Source organism: Argentina silus, assembly GCF_951799395.1.
Source record: "Argentina silus genome assembly, chromosome: X".
In the NCBI taxonomy this organism is placed as follows: domain Eukaryota; kingdom Metazoa; phylum Chordata; class Actinopteri; order Argentiniformes; family Argentinidae; genus Argentina; species Argentina silus.
In genome coordinates this window covers 28,927,661-28,948,401 of record NC_139653.1, presented here as the reverse complement: position 1 = coordinate 28,948,401, position 20,741 = coordinate 28,927,661, and the positions used below count along the sequence as shown (strand labels likewise).

The 20,741-nt window shown below is 39.7% G+C and overlaps 2 protein-coding genes across 3 annotated transcripts in view; both read left to right on the top strand.

Moving 5' to 3' along the window:
- Positions 1-2,399: 2,399 nt before the first annotated feature.
- Positions 2,400-6,075, top strand: LOC310822550 (THAP domain-containing protein 5-like). 2 transcript variants are annotated; one of them, XM_083694925.1, is made up of 5 exons: positions 2,400-2,554; positions 2,881-3,064; positions 3,282-4,102; positions 4,213-4,399; positions 4,474-6,075. In XM_083694925.1, exons 1-5 carry the CDS (start codon positions 2,478-2,480, stop codon positions 4,591-4,593), a joined length of 1,389 nt encoding a protein of 462 aa, XP_083551051.1. In that variant the 5' UTR covers positions 2,400-2,477; the 3' UTR covers positions 4,594-6,075. The 2 variants fall into 2 exon arrangements, with proteins under 2 accessions (XP_083551051.1, XP_083551050.1); XM_083694924.1 differs by having other exon boundaries at positions 4,213-6,075.
- A 9,718-nt stretch (positions 6,076-15,793) lies between these two features.
- The window catches only part of wdr62 (WD repeat domain 62), a 31,045-nt gene continuing 26,097 nt past the window's right edge, over positions 15,794-20,741 (top strand). The window contains exons 1-9 of the mRNA XM_083695455.1: positions 15,794-15,953; positions 16,174-16,265; positions 16,385-16,447; positions 18,041-18,098; positions 18,873-19,043; positions 19,617-19,754; positions 19,852-20,034; positions 20,165-20,325; positions 20,520-20,709. Coding sequence (XP_083551581.1) covers positions 15,807-15,953; positions 16,174-16,265; positions 16,385-16,447; positions 18,041-18,098; positions 18,873-19,043; positions 19,617-19,754; positions 19,852-20,034; positions 20,165-20,325; positions 20,520-20,709 — 1,203 coding nt within the window. The 5' untranslated portion in view covers positions 15,794-15,806. The remainder of the gene's footprint in view (positions 15,954-16,173; positions 16,266-16,384; positions 16,448-18,040; positions 18,099-18,872; positions 19,044-19,616; positions 19,755-19,851; positions 20,035-20,164; positions 20,326-20,519; positions 20,710-20,741) is intronic.

Sequence of the window (20,741 nt, the reverse complement as noted above, 5' to 3'; positions counted from 1 at the left end):
TATTACACAAATCAACTAGAGCAACAACTGTTGAATAGGCCTATATGAATTTGGTTAGATATAAAAAAAAAAAAATTTTTTTTTTTTTTTTTTTATAAATGTAATTGATAGTAACCTGTAAATTGTTTTATGTTAGACTTACATAAACTATAAAGCAGGAACTCATTCAATGAGTTTTGTGAATTGATTTGAAACCTGTTAAACCCTTTCTTGTCTTCACAGATTTAGCAAAAATCGTGACATAGAAACTTAATTTTCTATTTATCTCTGTGTATTTGTCATTGTCCATAGCCTATTTATAGTCTATATCTTGCATTAAACAATTATATAACATTTTATACTGCATGTTATTTCACTGTAGCTGATGGCTTGACTTTTCGTGTCTCCTAATTATGCATTATTATTGAAATGTAAAAAATCATAGCTGTTTGTAGGACTCATATTGTACAAAACTATTTTTCAAAGATTTCAATTAATCTCTGGTACCATGCTTCTCAGCAACACTAGAATATGGATCAGATGAGTTTGAGTGTAAATATCCATTAAATGTGTCCTATCCAGTTAAGATAGGGCTCTTTAAGGTGTATGGCCGGAGTAAATAGCCAACAACATTGGCTAAGACATCGCTTTAGATTCAAACTCACCTGATCCATATTCTAGAACTGTTGCAGAACAGAGTGGTAGCAGAGATGAATGAATCTTTGAAAAATATTTCTGTACAGTCCATTATTCTGTGGCAATACTATTTCATCAGGGTAATTAGGATATAAGAACAATTACAAACCCTTCTGGGGCAATACTATAACAAATTTACCATGTTTAAATACAGTTTAACTTGGGTGCTCTTATTTTTTTAAGAAATCCTAATTTACATACCTTTACATTGACCGGAAGTAGGTGGGCAAAGTTCCACTTTTGGAGCTTACAATTAGTCACGTCCACACTTGCATCACTTTTCCAACAATTACTCCATTATTAGTTGTTAGTTGAATATAACATATTACAATGAAGAATTAGGCACGAATAACGCCTCATATGCCACATCTAGCCATAACCGGTCAATTGTTTCAGGGATAAGAGGTGTAACAATGACCATGTTCTTTGGTTAGTTAAAGAGGAATTATATTTGTCAAATGTTTGATGTTTCCGTAACCAAGACAATAAAAACACAATATTTGTCTTTCCCTGTACCATCCAAAGACAAAGAAAATTATTTTAAAATTCTAAATATTCTATAATTTATCCGTCAAATGAATTTGTAAGAGTGAGATTAAATGTTGAGTCTAATGACTGATACATTTTCTGGGAATGACATTGAAACTACTGAAAATGTATTTTTCCGTGATTATATTACCACTTTCTGGGATTAACATGAAGTTTTATTTTCAAAGACTATTACTATTGTCAAATTCTACACAACCGGAGTCACAACCGGAAAGGAGATCATGTGCGCATGGTCGCATCTTTTTAGCGTAGTGTATGACACGCTAACAGCTAGCTGTGTTCTCATAACCGGCACGTTCCGACAATAAGACTTCCGGTTTCGTTTTCAAGACTTCAAAATAAAACTGCGAGGTAATAGATCAATGTAAAGTGATGGGATCACAATATTTAATAATATTTTTCATGAATTAAAGAACTTACGTAATATGATTGTTTACTACCAATCTACCCAACAACACTTCTAGTATACATATCAAGTGAGTTTCAACCATGAGAGGTGTCATACAGAGTGTTCTTGGTCCTTTAGTGTGGCCCAACAGTTAAAAGTGCCACCTCTAGATTGCATAGTGAACTATACACAAACACATTTCCATGGCTAAACATGATTGTTACTACCACTGTACTCAGCAACACTTTTAGAATATGAATTAAGTGAGTCAAACATGAGGGGTGTCATACAGATGCACAAAATATTTTGTGTACAGTCCATTATATGTTCTCTATGCAATCAAGACAAGGCACTTTGAAACGTTGGGCCACAGTAAAAGGCCAATAATTATTTGTATGGCACCCCTCATGGTTGAAACTCACTTGATAAGTGTAATAGAAATGGTGTTGAGTAGATTGCTAGTAAAAATCATGTTTAGCCTTGGAAAAGTATTTGTGTACAGTCCTATGCAGTGCAGCAGTCTTTCATCACGGTAATTGGGATATTAGAAGAATTACAAACCCTTTTAAAACACTGAGAGGATTACATGTTTATTTTCAAATATAGTTACATATAATTTGTGGTTCCTTTATCCATATTTAGTATTTTAGTTAAACAAGTTTAACGTGGGCGCTTTTATTTTGAAGAACTCCTCATTTACATACACCCGCCCTAAGTGGGCGGAGTTCCACTCCAGTCGTTCATGGAACACAGCTATAACAAGCTGACGCTACAGGTTGGGGTTCATCACACAACTCACCTTGCAAAGATAGCTGTAAACGAGTTGAAGTAGTCCTCGAGGGTGGTAAGCAATAATATTGGCAATATGCCGAAGTATTGTACCGCACCTAACTGTAAAAATGATTCTGGAAATACGGATTCTGACCGGAGAAGCTTTTACAAGTAAGCAATCTTGTAGCAAGCTAGCTTGCGATCTCATACCAATTAGCTACAGCTCTCTCATTGTTTAATTCTCAGTTGACATGACAATGTCTGTCATGGGTTTTGAATTTAGCTAGCCAGGCCAGCATGTTCAATGTAACCTTGAATCACTTGTGCTGACAGATAACTCGATGCTTAGCTTGTTGGCAGATTGAACCATCAAACCAATACAATTTATAGAGGAAAATAGAAAAAGATTTACTGCTGTGAAAAACATCAGGCCGCAATCAGGTTTACCATTCTCAGCTGACATTCCTTGAGCTATATGTGATCTCAATTCTTCCTAGGTTTCCACTACATGACCCAGACAGGTTACAACAATGGTTAAAGAATATGGATTGTGAAAACTGGATCCCATCCCGGCACCAGTACATCTGCCATGAACATTTCACATCATCCTGCTTCAAATTGCGCTGGGGGATCCGTTATCTTGAAAACAATGCTGTTCCCACAGTCTTCCAGCTGCCCGAGGTAGTCAACCATGTTTTTAACATGATGAAATGTGTCAGGGAATGTGTTCAGCCTGCCCTGGCATCCAGGCCCTTTAAGTTAGATATGTTTCCTCTTGCATGTAGGCCTATTTGAGTATGGTTTCATTATGGTTGTCATTCAATTTGAACAGTCATTCTATGTTTCAAATAATTACCTTTTCTAAACCCTAATGTTTCCTGTTTTTTCTTTTTGACAGAAACGTAAAGGTGTGGATCATTGTGAGAGGAGATCAAAAAGGCTTAGATTAAGCAGAAAACCAAGGATGACCTCTTTTGATGATGGAATGCCAGCAAGTGACCTCATAGGGCAAGCCAGTAATGCCAACATTATGCAGCTTTATGAAATCACTCTTAACCCCTCTCAATCAGGGGAGCCAGTGCTTGTAGAAACTAGCAACATGAGTCACACAGTGGATGCTCTCCAGTCTGCTCTGCCCCTGCCATCACTCGAGGGTAGGCATGAGACTGAGGGCGGTTTCCCAGTAACTTTATTTCAGACAGTGGAGGATGTAGGTGGTCTTGATAGTGGAGAGCAAGCTGAGGTGGTGGTAGTATCAGAATGCCTATCTGTAGATGAGCAGGAAGAGATGGTGAGTGGGATCACTGCAGCCATACTGACCAAAGGGCAGGACTTGTTGGTTAATGACTCCACTGACCAAAATTTGGAGGCTCAGACGTCTCTGGTCATTGAAAATATTGCACCTGAGATGGTGGAGCCCTTTGCTACCCACGATGACCATGGTGCTCAAGTCATTGCTTACTTTGAGACTATACCCAATGTTTTATCCAATGGAGCTTCTGTACAGTTCAGCATGTCCCCAGACACAGTCCTGTCATCTGCGCTCAGCTCCAAGCCAATTGTATCCACACTCCCCATTGTGTCTAAGCACATGCCTCCCTCCCCTGGCTCACTGATCCTCACATTGGAGAGACTAGAAACTGTGGGGGAAGAAGGGGAGAGAGACACTCCAGAGGAGGACAGTAAGGAGCAGCATGGAAGTCAACTGGAGGAGCATCGGTAAGGGTGTTGATCTTGAAATGTCTGTTATTTGCAGTGGATAAAAGTGATTTTTGAACCTGTCACAATTAGACTATTAAAATATCTATTCTATCCCTGCTTTCTTATAGTTATCACAAGAACAGCCTGAGTAAAGAACAGCTGGAAGCAATAGTAGTGGAGCTGCAGAAAAAGGTGAAAGTGCTCCAGCAACGACACCGGCGGCATTTGGACAAACTACTGGGTCTTGAGAGTACGGTCTGTCAGTTGAGACAAAGTAACTTACTCAACGAGGAGCGACTTCAGCTGCTGGAAAGGGTACAGACAAAACAATGGCCATTCAACATATTCATAAACAAAATGGTGCATTTATTATCTCTCTCTTTTTCCAGGCGTATATACAGACAAGTGCAGCTGTGTCAGATGCTGGTGAGACTGTGGCTATCATCTACGAGGAGGACAACACAGCTTACCTCTATGCCCAGTCAAATATTGAAGAGGAAGAAGGGTGAGGGTGGGGTTGTTGGAGTCTCATCCTAGTCCTGTCTAATGACCATTACCACCCTATTCACTTTACCAAGATACTGTTGAAGAATCTGGAAGGCCAGGCCTAATTATATTTTCTTGCCTTCTGAAATGAGGAGATGTACAATAACAATATGTTTGGGATTGTCTGGTATAGCAGTGGAATGTATAAACTTGTTTGTATCATTGAGATTTGTTTTCTACTGAAAGGGGCAATCTGGGATTGGTACATGAATGTTTGGAGTTTTAAATGAATTATATATAGCCATTGATTCTTGGAAGAATATAACTTATAAAAGACTCATGAGTTTATTTCAACCTTAACCTATCAGAATCCAAAATATAAGATGGTTTTACTCCATTGTTTGTGAATAATGTAATTGTAAACAAACACTGTATAGTGTTTATATATTTAAAACATGGTTAGAACTATAATTTTGATCTTGTGTATGGTCAGTCCTTACATCCATAGCCCATCTATGAATTAGAGTTGTTACATTTCTCCATCCCCACCCCTCAGCGGGGTGACCACTGTTGTTTTTTGAATCCTAGATTTCCCCTTTAAAACGTTGAATGTTAAAATGATTGGCAGTGTTGAAAATGTAGTAATTAAGGATCTAAGTAGCGAAGCTGCGCAAAACCCTATTGTCATTGTTAGCGTTGGGTATTATTATTATTATTCTCCTTCTACCATAACTTTTCAAGAAAAAATGCAATAGAAAGGCCCAAGTTTATGTGACTTTGCAAGATGGTACAGGGACAGAGGTCACACCCTGTCATGCAATCTGGCCACATGCAATTCAAATGGCAAACTTTGAAAGGCCAAGCCCCTCACCTCTATGACCTAGAATTCTGAAATTTGATACTGATGTCTATATCCTCACAAGGGACACATTTGGCTCATACCCCTTCCATTTGAATTTTGTGATGACAAATTACTAGTGATGGGCAAATGAAGCTTTTGTGAAGCACTGAACCACTTGTGCCAATTGTTTCGAAAATGGGTTCATTACTCGAAGCTTCAGTTACAGTGACCTCTCCTGGCGAAGTGCAAGGCTGCAGTCAAATTAGGCAGGCTAGTTGGTGGACAGGAGGCTTTTAATTACACGCACGCACGCACGCACGAACACACACACCTCAATGAGCAGTGTTGGAGAAACTACTTTACTTTTGTAGGAAAGATCTTTTGTTCTGAAGCATCTTTGCTTTGATCAACCTTGGATTTAAAGTATTGTAACGACCCTGTGAAAGGCCCGTTAGCAATTCCGCCAAGGGAGTTACCGCTCTTGGTGTTGTGGCTAGCGCGGCCGGTTTGTAAGCGAAAGATTGCGAGTTCGATACTCGCTTAAGGCAAGCTGCTCTACCACGCCGTTCGCTACAGCATCTTTGCTTTGATGAAATTCTTTGATGCACACACACACTAAGACTGAATATCATGTTCTATTTACAAATAAAGATTGATGAATGTGTGTATTGTGTTATTGAGGAGAGAGTGCTGGGGAAAATATGGCATAGGTTGGGTGTGTTTGTGTAACTATGGCAGGGGGTGATTATGTGGGATGGGGAACACTCAAAGATTACAAGAAGAACACTCAGAGAATACAAACGCAATACCAACAACTCAACAGCAACAACGCACCTACTACGACAATCCACAAATTGTGCATTGTTTAGAGCGGTTATAAAGTGTTGAGGCACTCAAATTCAAAACTGTCGCAACCTTTCACCTGTCAGAATCGAGACGAGGCAGTGCCAGTGAATCACCTGATTGGACCGCGAACCAGTCAGGTGATTCATTCAGGCAACGAAGCAGTTGCTGCTTCGGACGTCATATGTCACGTGATATATGACGTTCGAAGCAGTGCTTCGATAAAAATTGTTGGTCAGTGTTTGAAGCACGTATCGAAGCTTCAGTGTCAAACTGCCATCACTACAAATTACATCTCCTCTGCAACTGCTGGGCTGATCTGCATGACAATTAGTATACACTGTCTTCACAGAACCACAATTTAAGTTGTATCACTACGAAACTTTACAATCATACAGCTCTGGAAAAAACTGCAAAATTATCAGTTTCTCTGGTTTTATTATTTATAGGTATGTGTTTGAGTAAAATGAACATTTTTGTTTTATTGTATAAACTACTGACATCATTTCTCCCAAATTCCAAATAAAAATATTGTCATTTAGAGCATTTATTTGCAGAAAATGACAACTGGTCAAAATAACAAAAAAGATGCAGTGTTTTCAGATCTCGAATAATGCAAAGAAAACAAGTTCATATTAATTTTTATACAACACAATACTAATGTTTTAACTTAGGAAGAGTTCAGAAATCAATATTTGGTGGAATAACCCTGATTTACAATGACAGCTTTCATACGTCTTGGCATGCTCTCCACCAGTCTTTCACATTGCTGTTGGGTGACTTTATGCCACTCTTGGCGCAAAAATTCAAGCAGCTCGGCTTTGTTTGATGGCTTGTGACCTTCCATCTTCCTCTTGATCACATTCCAGAGGTTTTCAATGGGGTTCAGGTCCGGAGATTGGGCTAGCCATGACAGGCTCTTGATCTGGTGGTCCTCCTCCACACCTTGATTGACCTGGCTGTGTGGCATGGAGCATTGTCCTGCTGGAAAAACCAATCCTCAGAGTTAGGGAACATTGACAGAGCAGAAGGAAGCAAGTTTTCTTCCAAGACAACTTTGTACGTGGCTTGATTCATACGTCCTTCACAAAGACAAATCTGCCCGATTCCAGCCTTGCTGAAGCACCCCCAAATCATCACCGATCCTCCACCAAATTTCACAGTAGGTGCGAGACACTGTGGCTTGTAGGCCTCTCCAGGTCTCCGTCTAACCATTAGACGACCAGGTGTTGGGCAAAGCTGAAAATTGGACTCATTAGAGAAGATGACCTTACTCCAGTCCTCTACAGCCAGAATTGAACCCTTCTTTTCCTCACTAAAAACTTTTCTTTTCAACTCTTTCGGCATGGTCAATAGTTGTTTTTTTTATTCCAATTACTTTTGAGGTACTACTAGCACTGTTTTTGCCATCCAGCTGGTCCTATTGCAAGAGGATAGTGATGACCACAGCAGTGGTTTTTATACTTTTCCTCATTAAATAAGATTTGGTTCAGGTGATCACCTAATCAGTACCTCATTAAGTAGAATGAGGTGTGCCTGTATTAGAATTCAACAGACACTGGAATGGAATGGCTGCCATATATGTAGAGATGCTGATTTGAGAAAAAATTGGAGTGGTCTCTTAATTTTTTCCAGAGCTGTATGTCTTAGGACCATACATGTGCAGACACATTCTGATCGGTCACCTGGTGGCGCTATAATGAGCACATATTGATATCTCTTGATGTGTTTGACTTATAGGCACAGTAAATTTGGTACAGATGGTCAGAGGTATGAGTTTTATGGCTGAGTTCGACCATAAAGTTAATCTCATGAAAACAGACACTGGAAAGACCTTAGTCCGTAAATCATGTATATCGATTTTAGTCTAGATCCACCAGAGGTTCCTGAGAAGATGCTACAACATATAATAACGGCATAAAATGCAACATGAGCATTACTCAGGCCTTTCACAATGCAATGAGATTTCATCAGGCCTTACAGTAAGTACTTTGGAAACGATAACAGAACTCTATTTCGGCACTCAAAATACATTTAATACATGTGGTGCAATACTGTGCCATGGCAAAGATCCTGCATGCATGCAGCTATATTCTGTTGTTGTGTTTTGTGTGTGTTTATGTAGATGTTTGGAATAGTAAAATTGATTTGCACTTTACTTACATTCCCTTTTCAACCTCTGTGTAGGGGAGGAAAACACTTGAGCCCAGGTGAGAAAAACATTTGCATGAAATGTGTGCAAACCACGAAACAATAAGTACAGACAACAAATATTTATATTGTGTGCATGCATTCGACATGTAAGTGATAAACATGAACAAAATACAAATTGCATAATTGTATTGTTAGCCCCACCAGTTCCCAATCTCCCATTGTATCTCACTGTGAAATGACTTGCCTTTTTTATACTAATCTACGACTGCCACAAATAATATCTTAATTCTTCATCTTTTTCCCTGAAGCGTACACTTGCCCACTCCCCTACACAAATATAAAATCATAGGGTTGGTGAACAGTCCATGCATACACCAATTCTATGTTTTTAAATCTGTATAGGGGTTCATAATAATAAGAGGTAAATAATTACTGAAAAAGTAAAAGTCTGGTGTGGACACGTGTACACTTCTGGGAAAACTATGGAGAATTGGGACCATAGAAATAGAATGATTGGGACCCAGGGGGCAGGAATTGTTAGGATTCCCACTTGTCATACAAAAACCAGTCACACTTGAATGTGATGGTCGGTGTTCTGCTGGATTTAGATAATAAGAGAAGATGGTGGACTTCAAAATGTAATCCAACTAGAATTCAGGTGAGAACAGTCAGGGCCAGTGTATCTGTGCAGTCTCAAATTGGACAATGATGTGCAATTCTGACTGCATGGCTTAAAAAACATGGTGTTGACAACATGACAGCTATTGAAATCCTGTGAATTCTCTTTGAATAATCACCACATAACACTACCATCAACTGAATATAAATGTGCATAGATCTCTCAAATACCATAATAATTTATATCCTACCACACTCTACACATTGCGGCATATAGGGCTTTTCCTGATTCCGGTACACGTGTCAATTAAACATTCATGATTGGTCATAAAAAGTGCCTCCAACAGAGTCGAAGTTGGCTTGGCCCCATTTATTTTTGGTACCAGGTCCTTTCTGTTCCTCATTAGCTGGATTTCCAACCTGTATTATCAAGTATTGGTTCAAATGACACTCCCGGGCCAATGACATGTTGTAGCCTTAACCAGGGTCAGTCAAGCTATGTTGTAGCCTAATATATGTGTAATACAATTATATAACACAACAGTTAGGAGTTAGTAAGCGGGCAAAGAGCTCGAATAAACTACATTTCCCTTGGGGCTGCATCTCTCTGGTGCTGTCTTTCGCGTTACACACTTATTCATCATGACCCTCTCTCTATCATGCTTAATCATTACCAAAGTATTAACTTGTGATCAGCTGCATAAATCTAGCCATACACAAGTGAAGACACAGACTTTTCTCTTTCTTCCATTTATTCTGGCTATTCTGATAACAGTGGATATGTCGAACGACTAGTATGAAACAGTGACGACTAGTGGCTGTTCAACACATACAATTACGAATATAACTCAACATTTGCTGGTTTTGATCACAAAATTAATTTGTATTATTTAGAATAATACAATAACATTGTATTATTATTTTAGGCCTGAATCATATTATTTCACGTTATAAAAAGTATCACATCAGGTTCAGATGATGACATCTCCTGTGCTTGGCCAATGTTTGGTCTTGCAATATGTAGTTCATATTGTGTTATTTTTGTACAGAGTCTTGTACACTTATAATTAAAAAATATATATATATCCTCGGTTGCTTTCCTGTAAGGTTGATATGTCATTAATAACACCAGGGAAGTTTCGAACAGTCAAATCTTTGTATCTAAGTGAAATCATTGACGGTAGAAAACCTTAATGAAGCATCTCCTGTAAAAATGTTTTACTGTATTTCTGGTGCGAGGGTTAGGGTTCTCTATGAAAGTGCTTGCTGCTACATGCAGTTGGTGGGAACAAGAGATAAGAGGACAGGGCTCTGACACGACACTCCATCATTTCCTGGAGTTGGAGTGTCATGGTATTGGCTTGCAGGAGCTTGTGACTTGAGTGCCCTTACCTGTTTCAGCATCACTTATTCTTGTCTTGAAAATATCCACATACTTTCCATCATCTGAGATTTCCCACTAAATATTCAAAGGGCTGTTTAATATCCATACAGATAACGTTATGCTAGTCATTACCTAACAACACGGTAGAAAACTCCAAACATGGCACTCTGCATAGTGCGCAAGTAAACCAGAGGGTGATTGCCTAAACTCCATAATTGTAAACAAATAAGCAGAAATGCAATTGCAATCTGGAGTGTCATGTTTGGAGTGTTTTTCCACCATGGCTTTGTGTAATGACAGGTATAAAGGTATAAAGTTAAACTGTATGGATATTAAGCAGCCCTTTGGATATTTTGTAGGGCTGGAGAAAGCCAATACCACGACACCAGTGTCATGTCAGCACTAAGGAGGACACTGCTTCCACCCGGTGCCAGAGAATTTTCAGCAGCCCTCAGAAGCGCTTCACTGACAAACATACTCAGTTTGGTGGAAACCTCCAACTGTCAGTCAGGATGATTCCTTTCCTCTTCCGATAGCCACCAACTGCAACCTGGAAGAGGAACCATCAACATCTGCTGCCCAAACACTCCAATGCAATCGTGCATGTGTGCTGAATATCAAACACCTCCCCTCCTGCTGGTAGTAAAAACAAATACACATTACTCGTCTTTACAGCTGCTGATAGATTATCTACATGAGAGACTACATGCATTACAGATGGTCCATTGATCATGCTATCCAAGACTCGCTGTGGCTCTCTCACAGCTGTTTGTAGAGTGTGGTGGCACTGTTCCCAAGAGTGTGTTCCAACATCATCGTTTCAGCACACATACGGCGCCCTGCATAAGTAATGGGACAGTGAAGCATTTTTTCTTTTTACAGCTCTACACTCAAAAACTTTGAATTTGAAATCAAACTATTATTTTGAGTTTAAGATTCTCAGCGTTTATTTGATGGTATTTGTGTATATATTGGTTTCATCATTCAGAAATTACACACTTTATGCATAGTCCCAAAATATACATAATGCATATATCCAAAATGATGGGACAGATTTATCAAAAGTCCATATTAGGCACTCATGTTTAGTATTTGGTCAACAATCCTTTGCATTCAATAACTGCCTGATGTCTGTGACCCATTGATCCCACCAGGTGATGGATATCTTCTTTGGTGATGCTCGGTAATTTCCTCACATGGTTTCTCCTACCACTGCTTCCAAAATTACATGAACAATTATCCTTGCATTAAGATGGACTCAATTCAACTTACTGAGTGATTTGTTGATTTTTGCATTTTAGCTAATTTTAAGAGTGTCATAGCAAAGGGTCTGAATACTTATGTACATGAGGTATTTCTGTATTTCAATTGTAATAAATTTACTGACATTTCTAAAAACATGTTTTTGCTTTCTCATTCTGGGTTATTGTGTGTGGATTGATGGCAAATTCTTTTAATTTAATACATTTTAAATCAAGTCTATAACACAACAAAATGTGGAAAAAGTGAAGGGGCACTGTATACCAAAACTGTAACACCCCCTCCACCATATTTCACAGATGAGGTGGTATGCTGTGGATATTGGGCAATTACTTTTTTCTCCACACTTTACTCTTGCCATCACTCTGGTACATGTTAATCTCTGTCCACAATATTTTTTTCCAGAACTCTGCAGTGTAGGGGCTTTATAGGTTGGCAGTTCCAATACGAAGGATTGGCAATGAAATGTGGCTATGTACTGTTCATAACAAAGCATATATTCATATTAATAATCAGACTAATTAGTAAGTAATTTATTTAACACTGTGTGAATAATTGTTGAGTTTGTGTTGATTAGGGCAAGAATGGTCATGTTAAAATGAATCAAATGAGGCTTTAATAATACTGTAAACTTAGACAATTATTACAAGGCAAATACATAATATAGAAATTTTACATTCTACCCTCATGGTAAATGATAGAAAGCGAGACATAATCATACAGCAGGACAATATGTAAACAAAATACTATCAAATAAAAGCTGAGAATCTCTGCTTAACTATAACTATTTTTTTCATAGTAATTCTTTGATTTCAAATCCAAATGTTTGGAGCATAGAGCCGATATATATATATATTATATATATATATATATATATATATATATATATATATATATATATATATATATTATATAATATAAAAATTATATATATATACACACACACATATACATATACACGCACAAGCTTCTACATTGCTGGTGTCGGTCTTGGCAGAGGAGAACAAGGTGAACCTAGATTACTGGAAATCCATGCTCACTCTCACCTAATCAAATCTGACAAACATGTTCAGAAGTCATATAAGTCAGCCATGCACATGCAAAAGGAACCCTTGACCTACCTGTCAGCCCTACTGTTCCACTGGCTCTTTTTGATCCTGATTTGTACCTCCCCAAAAGTACCTCTACGCCCTCTGGCCCTCCCCACACTACATACCCATCCATTTTAGGGGTATAGGCTTGTTAGGTGGGCCCAGCTGAGACTGTTTATAAGTATTATTGGTTATTGGTTATAAAGTTATTGGTCCTATCACTCACACTTCTTTTAATAGCTGCTGCAGCCACACAGGTTGGAAGGGAATGACGGGGCAAATCCACCTGAGGCGGCGACGTCGCATCGCCACCTTGTGGTTGTAGGTGGGCGAGTGTGCTGCTGGAAGCATGTATGTATATGCTTCGGAAGTTAGGCTGTGCAATCAAAGTTTGCATGTCTTTATAACATGTAAAATACATTGTATATTTAAATGATTTGAAAGTGCATAATAGTAATTTATTTGAAATAAATAGCCCAGTCTATTTCGAAATATACTACAAATAAAATATATCAAAAGGGTGATATGAGGCAGGCACGCAAATATCGGATATCTCAATTGTCATATGTAAGTACTTAGATAACGAATTCAATATCAGATCAGTTTGGAATTTTTGGAGGAACAATAACTGTGTCTAAAAAGATCCATGCAATTCTGTCCATTCTACGATGATAGATCGCTGGCAAAAAAAAGGCATTGTACAGTTCGGGAGATGTCGAGACAACTATAATCAACTTCTTCGTGTCCTCCATGTTTGTCAAGTAGTAACTTTGGTGAGCGGAACTAATTTTTCTCGAAAGGATCTCCGGTCGGATGACAACTGGACTGAAGCCCTCAGCTGATTGGTCAGAAATTCGCCCTCATTTAAATAATATTCTGCCAGATTCAACAATGTTCATCAGCCTACTTCGCTCGCGCACGATCTCGTCATGCACTGCACATCAGTTTGCATGTCTTCCATAGAAATGAATGGAGGTGATATAACGCCATCCGAAATCGAATCTGGTGGATTTGCCCCGTGAGGGTAACATGTGGCTGTTTCTTTGGCCACCTTTATTTTGAAGTGTTTGACGTAAGTGCTTGTGAAAGCTTGAGTTCATCTATGATATGCTTTATTTAAATTTATGAATAAACACTTAATCAACCCCAAACTCATTATCCTGTTGTAGCAACTCACCCCACATGTTGCCTCAATATTTTTTGAATTATGTATTTTGTTATGTATCAACTCCTGGCTGAATAATGTATTTCCCCAATGGGACAATAATTGATTGATTGAGGTGCTTGGCTGATTCGTATCATAAATTACAAATGTACTTGAAAGGATACGCTTTTGGAATAGACATATAATCCCATCCAGGGATGTAGTGGTAAACATGAAACAGGTGGTCAAACCCTGAACACCATGGATTTAATAAATTGGGACAACCCCAATGCAAATAACAGACCTAGCATAAAAGGTGGGTAAACCATGTTCACCAAAATAAAAAGTTTAATAAACGGAGTTTACTTAAATTCACTGCACTAACATCACTGATGCCACCGTTAAAGATGAAGAGTGTGCATGCACATTGTGTGGTTTAAGTCAAATGTAGTAAACCAAGACAGATCAGAGACGAACACCATTACACATGTAATGTTTCTTTGAACATTCCTCTGAACAGTTAAGATTATGCAAACAATTTAGAAACTATTACCACAGCCCTTAGGATATACTGTAGGTTCTCGTCTAGCCAATTTCTCTAATTACAATGTATGACAATATAAACAGGCTTAAACAAAGCCACTTACACCGCAACGGTGACATAATCATAATTAAAGTGCACCCCAAAACAGATTTATAAAGTACCAAACAACGGCTACAGGCAACCGTACGCGCATTCCACGTTAATGTTTACTTCGTTATGTTTGGAGTTCTGATTGGGCCATCGACAAAGTACTAAGACGAAAATGCCTGAGCAGACAGATTAAAGATACGTTATTAGGAATATGCCAACAAATGTTATAGGTCTTCTATACATAATTTAGACTCATAGCCTACAAAAAGCAGCTCCTCCCTCGCCAGGATCAATGAACTCCACAATTTTTGGGGTCCGGTCAATGCTTTATTTGTAGCTGTAGAGCCGCGAAAAAGTCCCCTTCTTCTTCTAAGGTAGTCGTTACCACAATGCTTTATGTGAAATACTAACTGTCCCCTCTCTTCCCGACTTATTGGGTGAGAATTAAAATCGATGAGAACAGCAAATCGGACAGATTTGTATATATATATACAGTATATAAAATGCAACAGGTCAGCTGATCGGCAACTGCTCAGAATTGATCCTCTCAAACACGGTCGACGTATGTTCAAAAAAAATACGTGCTTGCCGCACAGAGTTGTACCAGTAAACCTTACAGGAATGTGTTGATATGACAGAGTAGTTAGAACTGATTCACAAATGTGTCTCTCTGATTACGGCAATCGTACAACTTAAGTCACAAGCTTTTGTTGTTTTTGGCGCTGTGCACCGTGCGTCCCTCCCGCGTCTCTCTCAGGTCAAGACAACTAGCTACGTCGACGTTGAAGTAGAGACTAAGGGATTGGTGGAGAAAATATCTGGTTCAAATTCGATTTTGATTTCATCTTCATTTGCCGTACTTTTCGAAATGTTATTCACCGAGAAGAGGATTTGTGCTAGCTAACTATCCCTTTAAACAAGTTGTTTGTACAAATCGGAATACATCATTACATTCATTTGTAAGTTGTCTGTAAGCTAAACGTCATTCTTATAATTGTTCTTTACTTTCTCTTGTTGTCTCTAACCGAAGTCGATTGTCTCTACACAGGCTTTTGTATCTGACATTTGTATCAGATGTAGCTAGCTATATATAGCCTACAAACGCATGTAGTCGCTCGATTTCGGCTGTCTGATCTAGTCTAATTTGCAAATATAATATTCCCAATGTTTTATCAATAGCTTGATAGTAATATGACTTAAAGAGTCAACACTGTTGATTGTGTTTGTTTTCTAACTACCGTTAAGTAGCTAACGTGTTGCACACACCATGGCGGAGGGGCCGGTTGTTGCAGCCGGCATGCATGTCAATACATTCCCCACTAAAGTAAGGAAAACAGTTAGTCATGTGAATAATGTCACTGCAGCCACGAACATGCGACGAAGAAATCGTCAAAGGCGGACTACTCAAAATCGGGTATGTATTATGTAGCTAGTAAATAGTCCCATATGTTCCAGTCGTGTCATCACACAGCTCACATACTGAAACTTTACAGTCAGTCAGCATATATTGTCATGAACATTAATAAATGTGAGCGTAGACCCGTGAGTCCTCAACTAGCTACAAGTTCAGAAACTGTAGTTGGACTTGGTGGATCAGCCAGACAACTATTGATCGTGCCACTACTGCATTTCAGGTCATGCTTGAAAGAGTCCTGGGTATCACCACCTCCAATGGTAGTGGCCTGACCTGCGACCCTAACACAGGTTTGGTGGCCTACCCAGCAGGGTAAGGGACCTTTTATACATCAAACGTGATGCCTTTGTGTAATGAGATTAAGTTGATGGGCTGCTCTAACCAATGGGCAAATTCATTGTAGTACAATTGTCCATCTGCTTGTTTTCTAGGTGTGTTGTTGTACTCCTACATCCAAAGAGAAACAAACAGTCCCACATTCTGAATACATCCAGGTGAAATACTTAATTGTACTTCTTTGAGAATTTGTATGGTTGTCTTAATCATTTTGTGTCACAATTCTGGGCTGTATGAGTCTTCAATTGATTCCCTATAAATTGCTCCCTGATCCAGTCTAGTGCACACTTGCAACAGCCCTGAGTCATTCCTTCTGGAATGTAGTAGACCAAATGTATTAATGCATTGCTCAGATTCTTAATGTGACACAACCTGGTTGCCTCACTTTGTCCACTCTAAAGACCTAACAACAGTGGCGTTTTTAACCCCCCAAAAAATGCTCAGATGCATGCCAGTGGAACCACAGTCAAACAAAACGCATCATCCGTCATGAACGCAGTTGGATATAGCCTACATCAAAACGTAGCCTATGAGCAGAATATATTTTAAGATTAAGAAATATGTTGAACTATTTCTCGTGGGTGCAGTCATGCATCTATTTCCAACATGTTAGTTTTCTGTTTAGCTATGACCACTTGCTATGTACATTTGCTAGTCCAATTTGCACGCAGCAGACCCCACAGGAAAGCAATAGTAAAGATGCAGCAGACATCTAGACAATAAACAAGCCGCCTTTTACTGTCCACATGAGATCCACAACCCTCATGTTTGGAAAGCCTTTCCAACAAATGCTTTAAGTCCTTGAATCCCGATTTGGACCAAATGCTTTCTCCACCAAAAAGAAGGATAGCAAAAAAGGGTTTTCTTCGATACGCTAGCTGTTAGCTATGTTTTCCTCTGAAACCACTCAGGGTTGAAACTGCAATTTCGGTCTTTTGCAGCCAAAGTTATAATTAAATCCATAGGCTTGTGTGGCCCTAGAGGCTTAATCTCAACTTTTTCCTCCAAAGTCAAAGTGCTGAAGCGAATGGTGAGTAAATAGTCCACCTCATTCATGATGACCGGTGATATTTGTGATTGTGATGTTGTCAGATATTCCTTACAAGGTCAAAAGAATGGATGTAGAGGACAGGTTGATATGCATTTTTGTCTGCTAGCTAGCTAGCTGAACCATTGATGACACTATGTAAACTCCAGGCAAATTGTCTTTCTCTGGCTGCAGCACCTTTTTGAACCACTAGGGACCGCAGGGCTGGTGGAGCCCGGCCCCTTGTGCTTGCCTTTGACTCGAGGCATACTTTGAGCTGCACATATGGTGGCCAAAAAAGGACTGGCCCCTCTCTGTCAATGAAATGCTATGAGTGGGGAAAATGGTTGTGCGCATGCGCTCCGTATGCCTCTCCGTTGAGTCAAAGGCAAGCTCAAGGGGTCTGGAGCACTGAGCCAGCCAGCCAGCTGCGAAAAACAGCACGTCATGCATTTCAGAGCTCACATACTCAAGGAAAATAAACTAAAGCACAGCCGTGAAGGTTTCATTAACCAAAGATAAAAAAACGGTAGGATATGAAGATACAATTATATGACAGGGTGATGCTTAATATGCGCAACAGCTCCATCTGCTGGTGGGGCCCAGAGGACAGAAAGGTTAGATGAAAGTGTAACTGTTAAAATGTCTTTTTGTGAGTCCTACTGAGGACAATTTACTGAGTGCACTGATCTCATTAAGTCAGCCCTCTGTTTGTGTTTCCCAGAAAAACTTTCACTGCCTTGGCCTTCTCTCAGGATGGAACATTTTTGGTCACTGGTGAGGTAAGTGCTTGTAAATGTTCTTGAAGTAAAAAAAAAGTGTTGCTGTATTCATGCATTTTGCTGTGCTTGTATAAAAGCGAGACAGTTTATCATGACTATGTTGATTGATTATTTGGGTTAGTGTGTGTCTCTATGGTTGTTAAGTTGCTCGATACATGTTTGATGAATGGTTATGTAGGCCTAGGCCTAAGTGCATGTCATTAATGTTGTTACATCAGTTGCTGATGTACCAGCCTCTTGTCCTGCCCTGTGGGTTGTGCATTGAGAGAATCCAGCTTTTTTTTTTTCATTTCTGGACTCTTTTACTTTACTGTCACTTTGGCAAATGGATATGGCCTTGTAATGTGTAATCCCTAGTAACCAGATGGCTTTTTTCCGTTATTATTAATAAAGTTAAAGGCAAAAATCCTTTTGTGATGGACTGCAAGTAAAAAGCTATTTAGAGTTTGTTTTGGCAACAAAGATGTAGGCTACAACTTACTGCAGTATGCTATGATTCAACTAGTTCTCACTTCCTAGTGTGGGCAAAGTACTTTCATTGGAATATGCTCTAAACTTTGTCAATGAATGGGGAAATATAGGACAAGGGTAGTATTGACTTTATATTTTCATATTTAATTGGTTGTTTGTTACCCTTTCTCAGATGACTGGGACTGTTTTGTAAAAATTACTGTTTTATACATCATGGCACGTCGACATGGCATCCAGCTTCAACCTTGTGTCACCATTCATATTCACTTCAATCTGCTTCTGTCTACCCATGTCTCTGGCCAGAGTGGCCACATGCCGTGTGTGCGAGTGTGGGATGTGGCAGCAAGGACACAGATGGCAGAGGTCCAATGTCACAAGTATGGAGTGGCCTGTGTGGCCTTCTCCACCAACAGCAGCTACATCGTGTCTGTTGGATATCAGCACGACATGACTGTCAGTGTCTGGGAGTGGAGGGTGAGTAGAAGGAATGCATGAAGTCGTAAGATACAAGCAGTACAGTTCCATCATCAGACAGACACTAAGCTATAGCTGCAGGGCATGGCTGGCCGGGTACATGAACTGTCTAAACTCATAGCTTATTTGTCTGTCTGCCTAATTTTCAGAAGGGTATGTGTTGACAGGTTGCATAACATTATACAGTTCAACAAAGACCTGAGAAAACTGTCTGACATTGGTTGCTCATCAGTAGCGCAACATTTGCATCCATTCAGCAGGTTTTTTTACCTTCTCCACATAAAATTGAGAGTTCCAGAAGTGTGAGCATCCGGTTTCAGACTTCACACTCATGGATTTGTTGAAGTAGACTCAAAGCGTTAAATTAAGCTGCAGAGAAACCTGATGATGCTGCCGCCCTCATAGCTTCATAGCATGTAGGAGGTTACGTTGACTACAGTAGGAGCTCATCAACTCCGCTTCATGCCTGTCTCACAACTGTCAATTTCATGCGTAGCTGTGTTAGAATAACAAATGCACCAGTTTAAGTAAAAAAAAATGGTAATGCATACCTTTATTTCCTTTTGAGGGTAGAAGGGAACTGTAATTGCTTCCAACAAGGTGTCCAACAGAGTACTGTCTGTGTCCTTCTCTGAGGACAACAGCTACTTTGTCACAGCAGGAAACAGACACATCAAGTTCTGGTACCTGGATGCCTCCAAGGAGAGACGGGTGAGGAACAGGATGTATAGAGATGACCTTCTAATTATTTGATGAGTAATGTCAAATGTCATTGTATTCTTAACATTCTTCCTGTTTTCTCCCCCAGGTGAATAGCACAGTGCCCTTGATTGGCCGGTCAGGGTTGTTGGGGGAACAGAGGACTAGCATGTTCTGTGGACTGGCATGTGGTAGAGGCAATATGGCCAGTAGCACTTACTGCATCACCAGCTCTGGGCTGCTATGTCAGTTCAACAGCAGGAGGATGCTGGACACCTGGGTTGACCTCAAGGTCAGTTTTGCACAATTTATAAACTGTTTAACATTATTTTAGCTATTGAATGACCTGTTTTATGCTTTGCTTTCAATTAATGGATCCGCCTACTAATTCAATCCTTCTGTCATCTCATGTTTTTTCACAGACCTCCTCTGCTCAATGTCTATCTGTGAGTGAGACTTACATCTTTTGTGGTTGTGCAGACGGCACTGTCCGGGTCTTCAGTCCCCAAAACCTCCATTACATTACCACCCTGCACCGACCACACTGTCTGGGAGTGGACATCGCTCAAGGCGTCCAGCCAGGGTGAGTGTAGTGATATTCCACTGGAGGTCCTTGGAACGTGGCCCCAAAGACCAGAGAGTCACACTGAGTGATAGTCAAGAGATTGTGGATGCGAATACACCAAAGCAGGGAGAGAAAACAAAAGTGGTTTTGCTAGAACATCTTACAAGTCCAGTATTTCCCTGCTTGTACTGTCTGATTCTCTGAATCCACAGGCACTTGTTCGCTGCCAATCCAGAGGCAGAATATCCTGACACCCTTGCCCTGACCTTCGACCCTATAACAAGACACCTGACCTGTGTGTATAATGACCACAGTGTTTATGTTTGGGATGTGCGTGACATCAAGAATGTGGGAAAAGTCTACTCTGCCCTTTACCACAGTGGCTATGTCTGGAGTGTAGAGGTGTGTAGTTTATTTATTTTCTTCTTTTACAG

Excerpts from the sequence above, each read along its gene's own strand:
- LOC310822550 (XM_083694924.1), top strand. The coding sequence starts at position 2,478 with ATGCCGAAGTATTGTACCGCACCTAACTGTAAAAATGATTCTGGAAAT. Across the intron at positions 3,065-3,281 it reads CAGTCTTCCAGCTGCCCGAG|AAACGTAAAGGTGTGGATCA; the intron begins GTAGTCAACCAT and ends TCTTTTTGACAG. Across the intron at positions 4,103-4,212 it reads AGTCAACTGGAGGAGCATCG|TTATCACAAGAACAGCCTGA; the intron begins GTAAGGGTGTTG and ends GCTTTCTTATAG.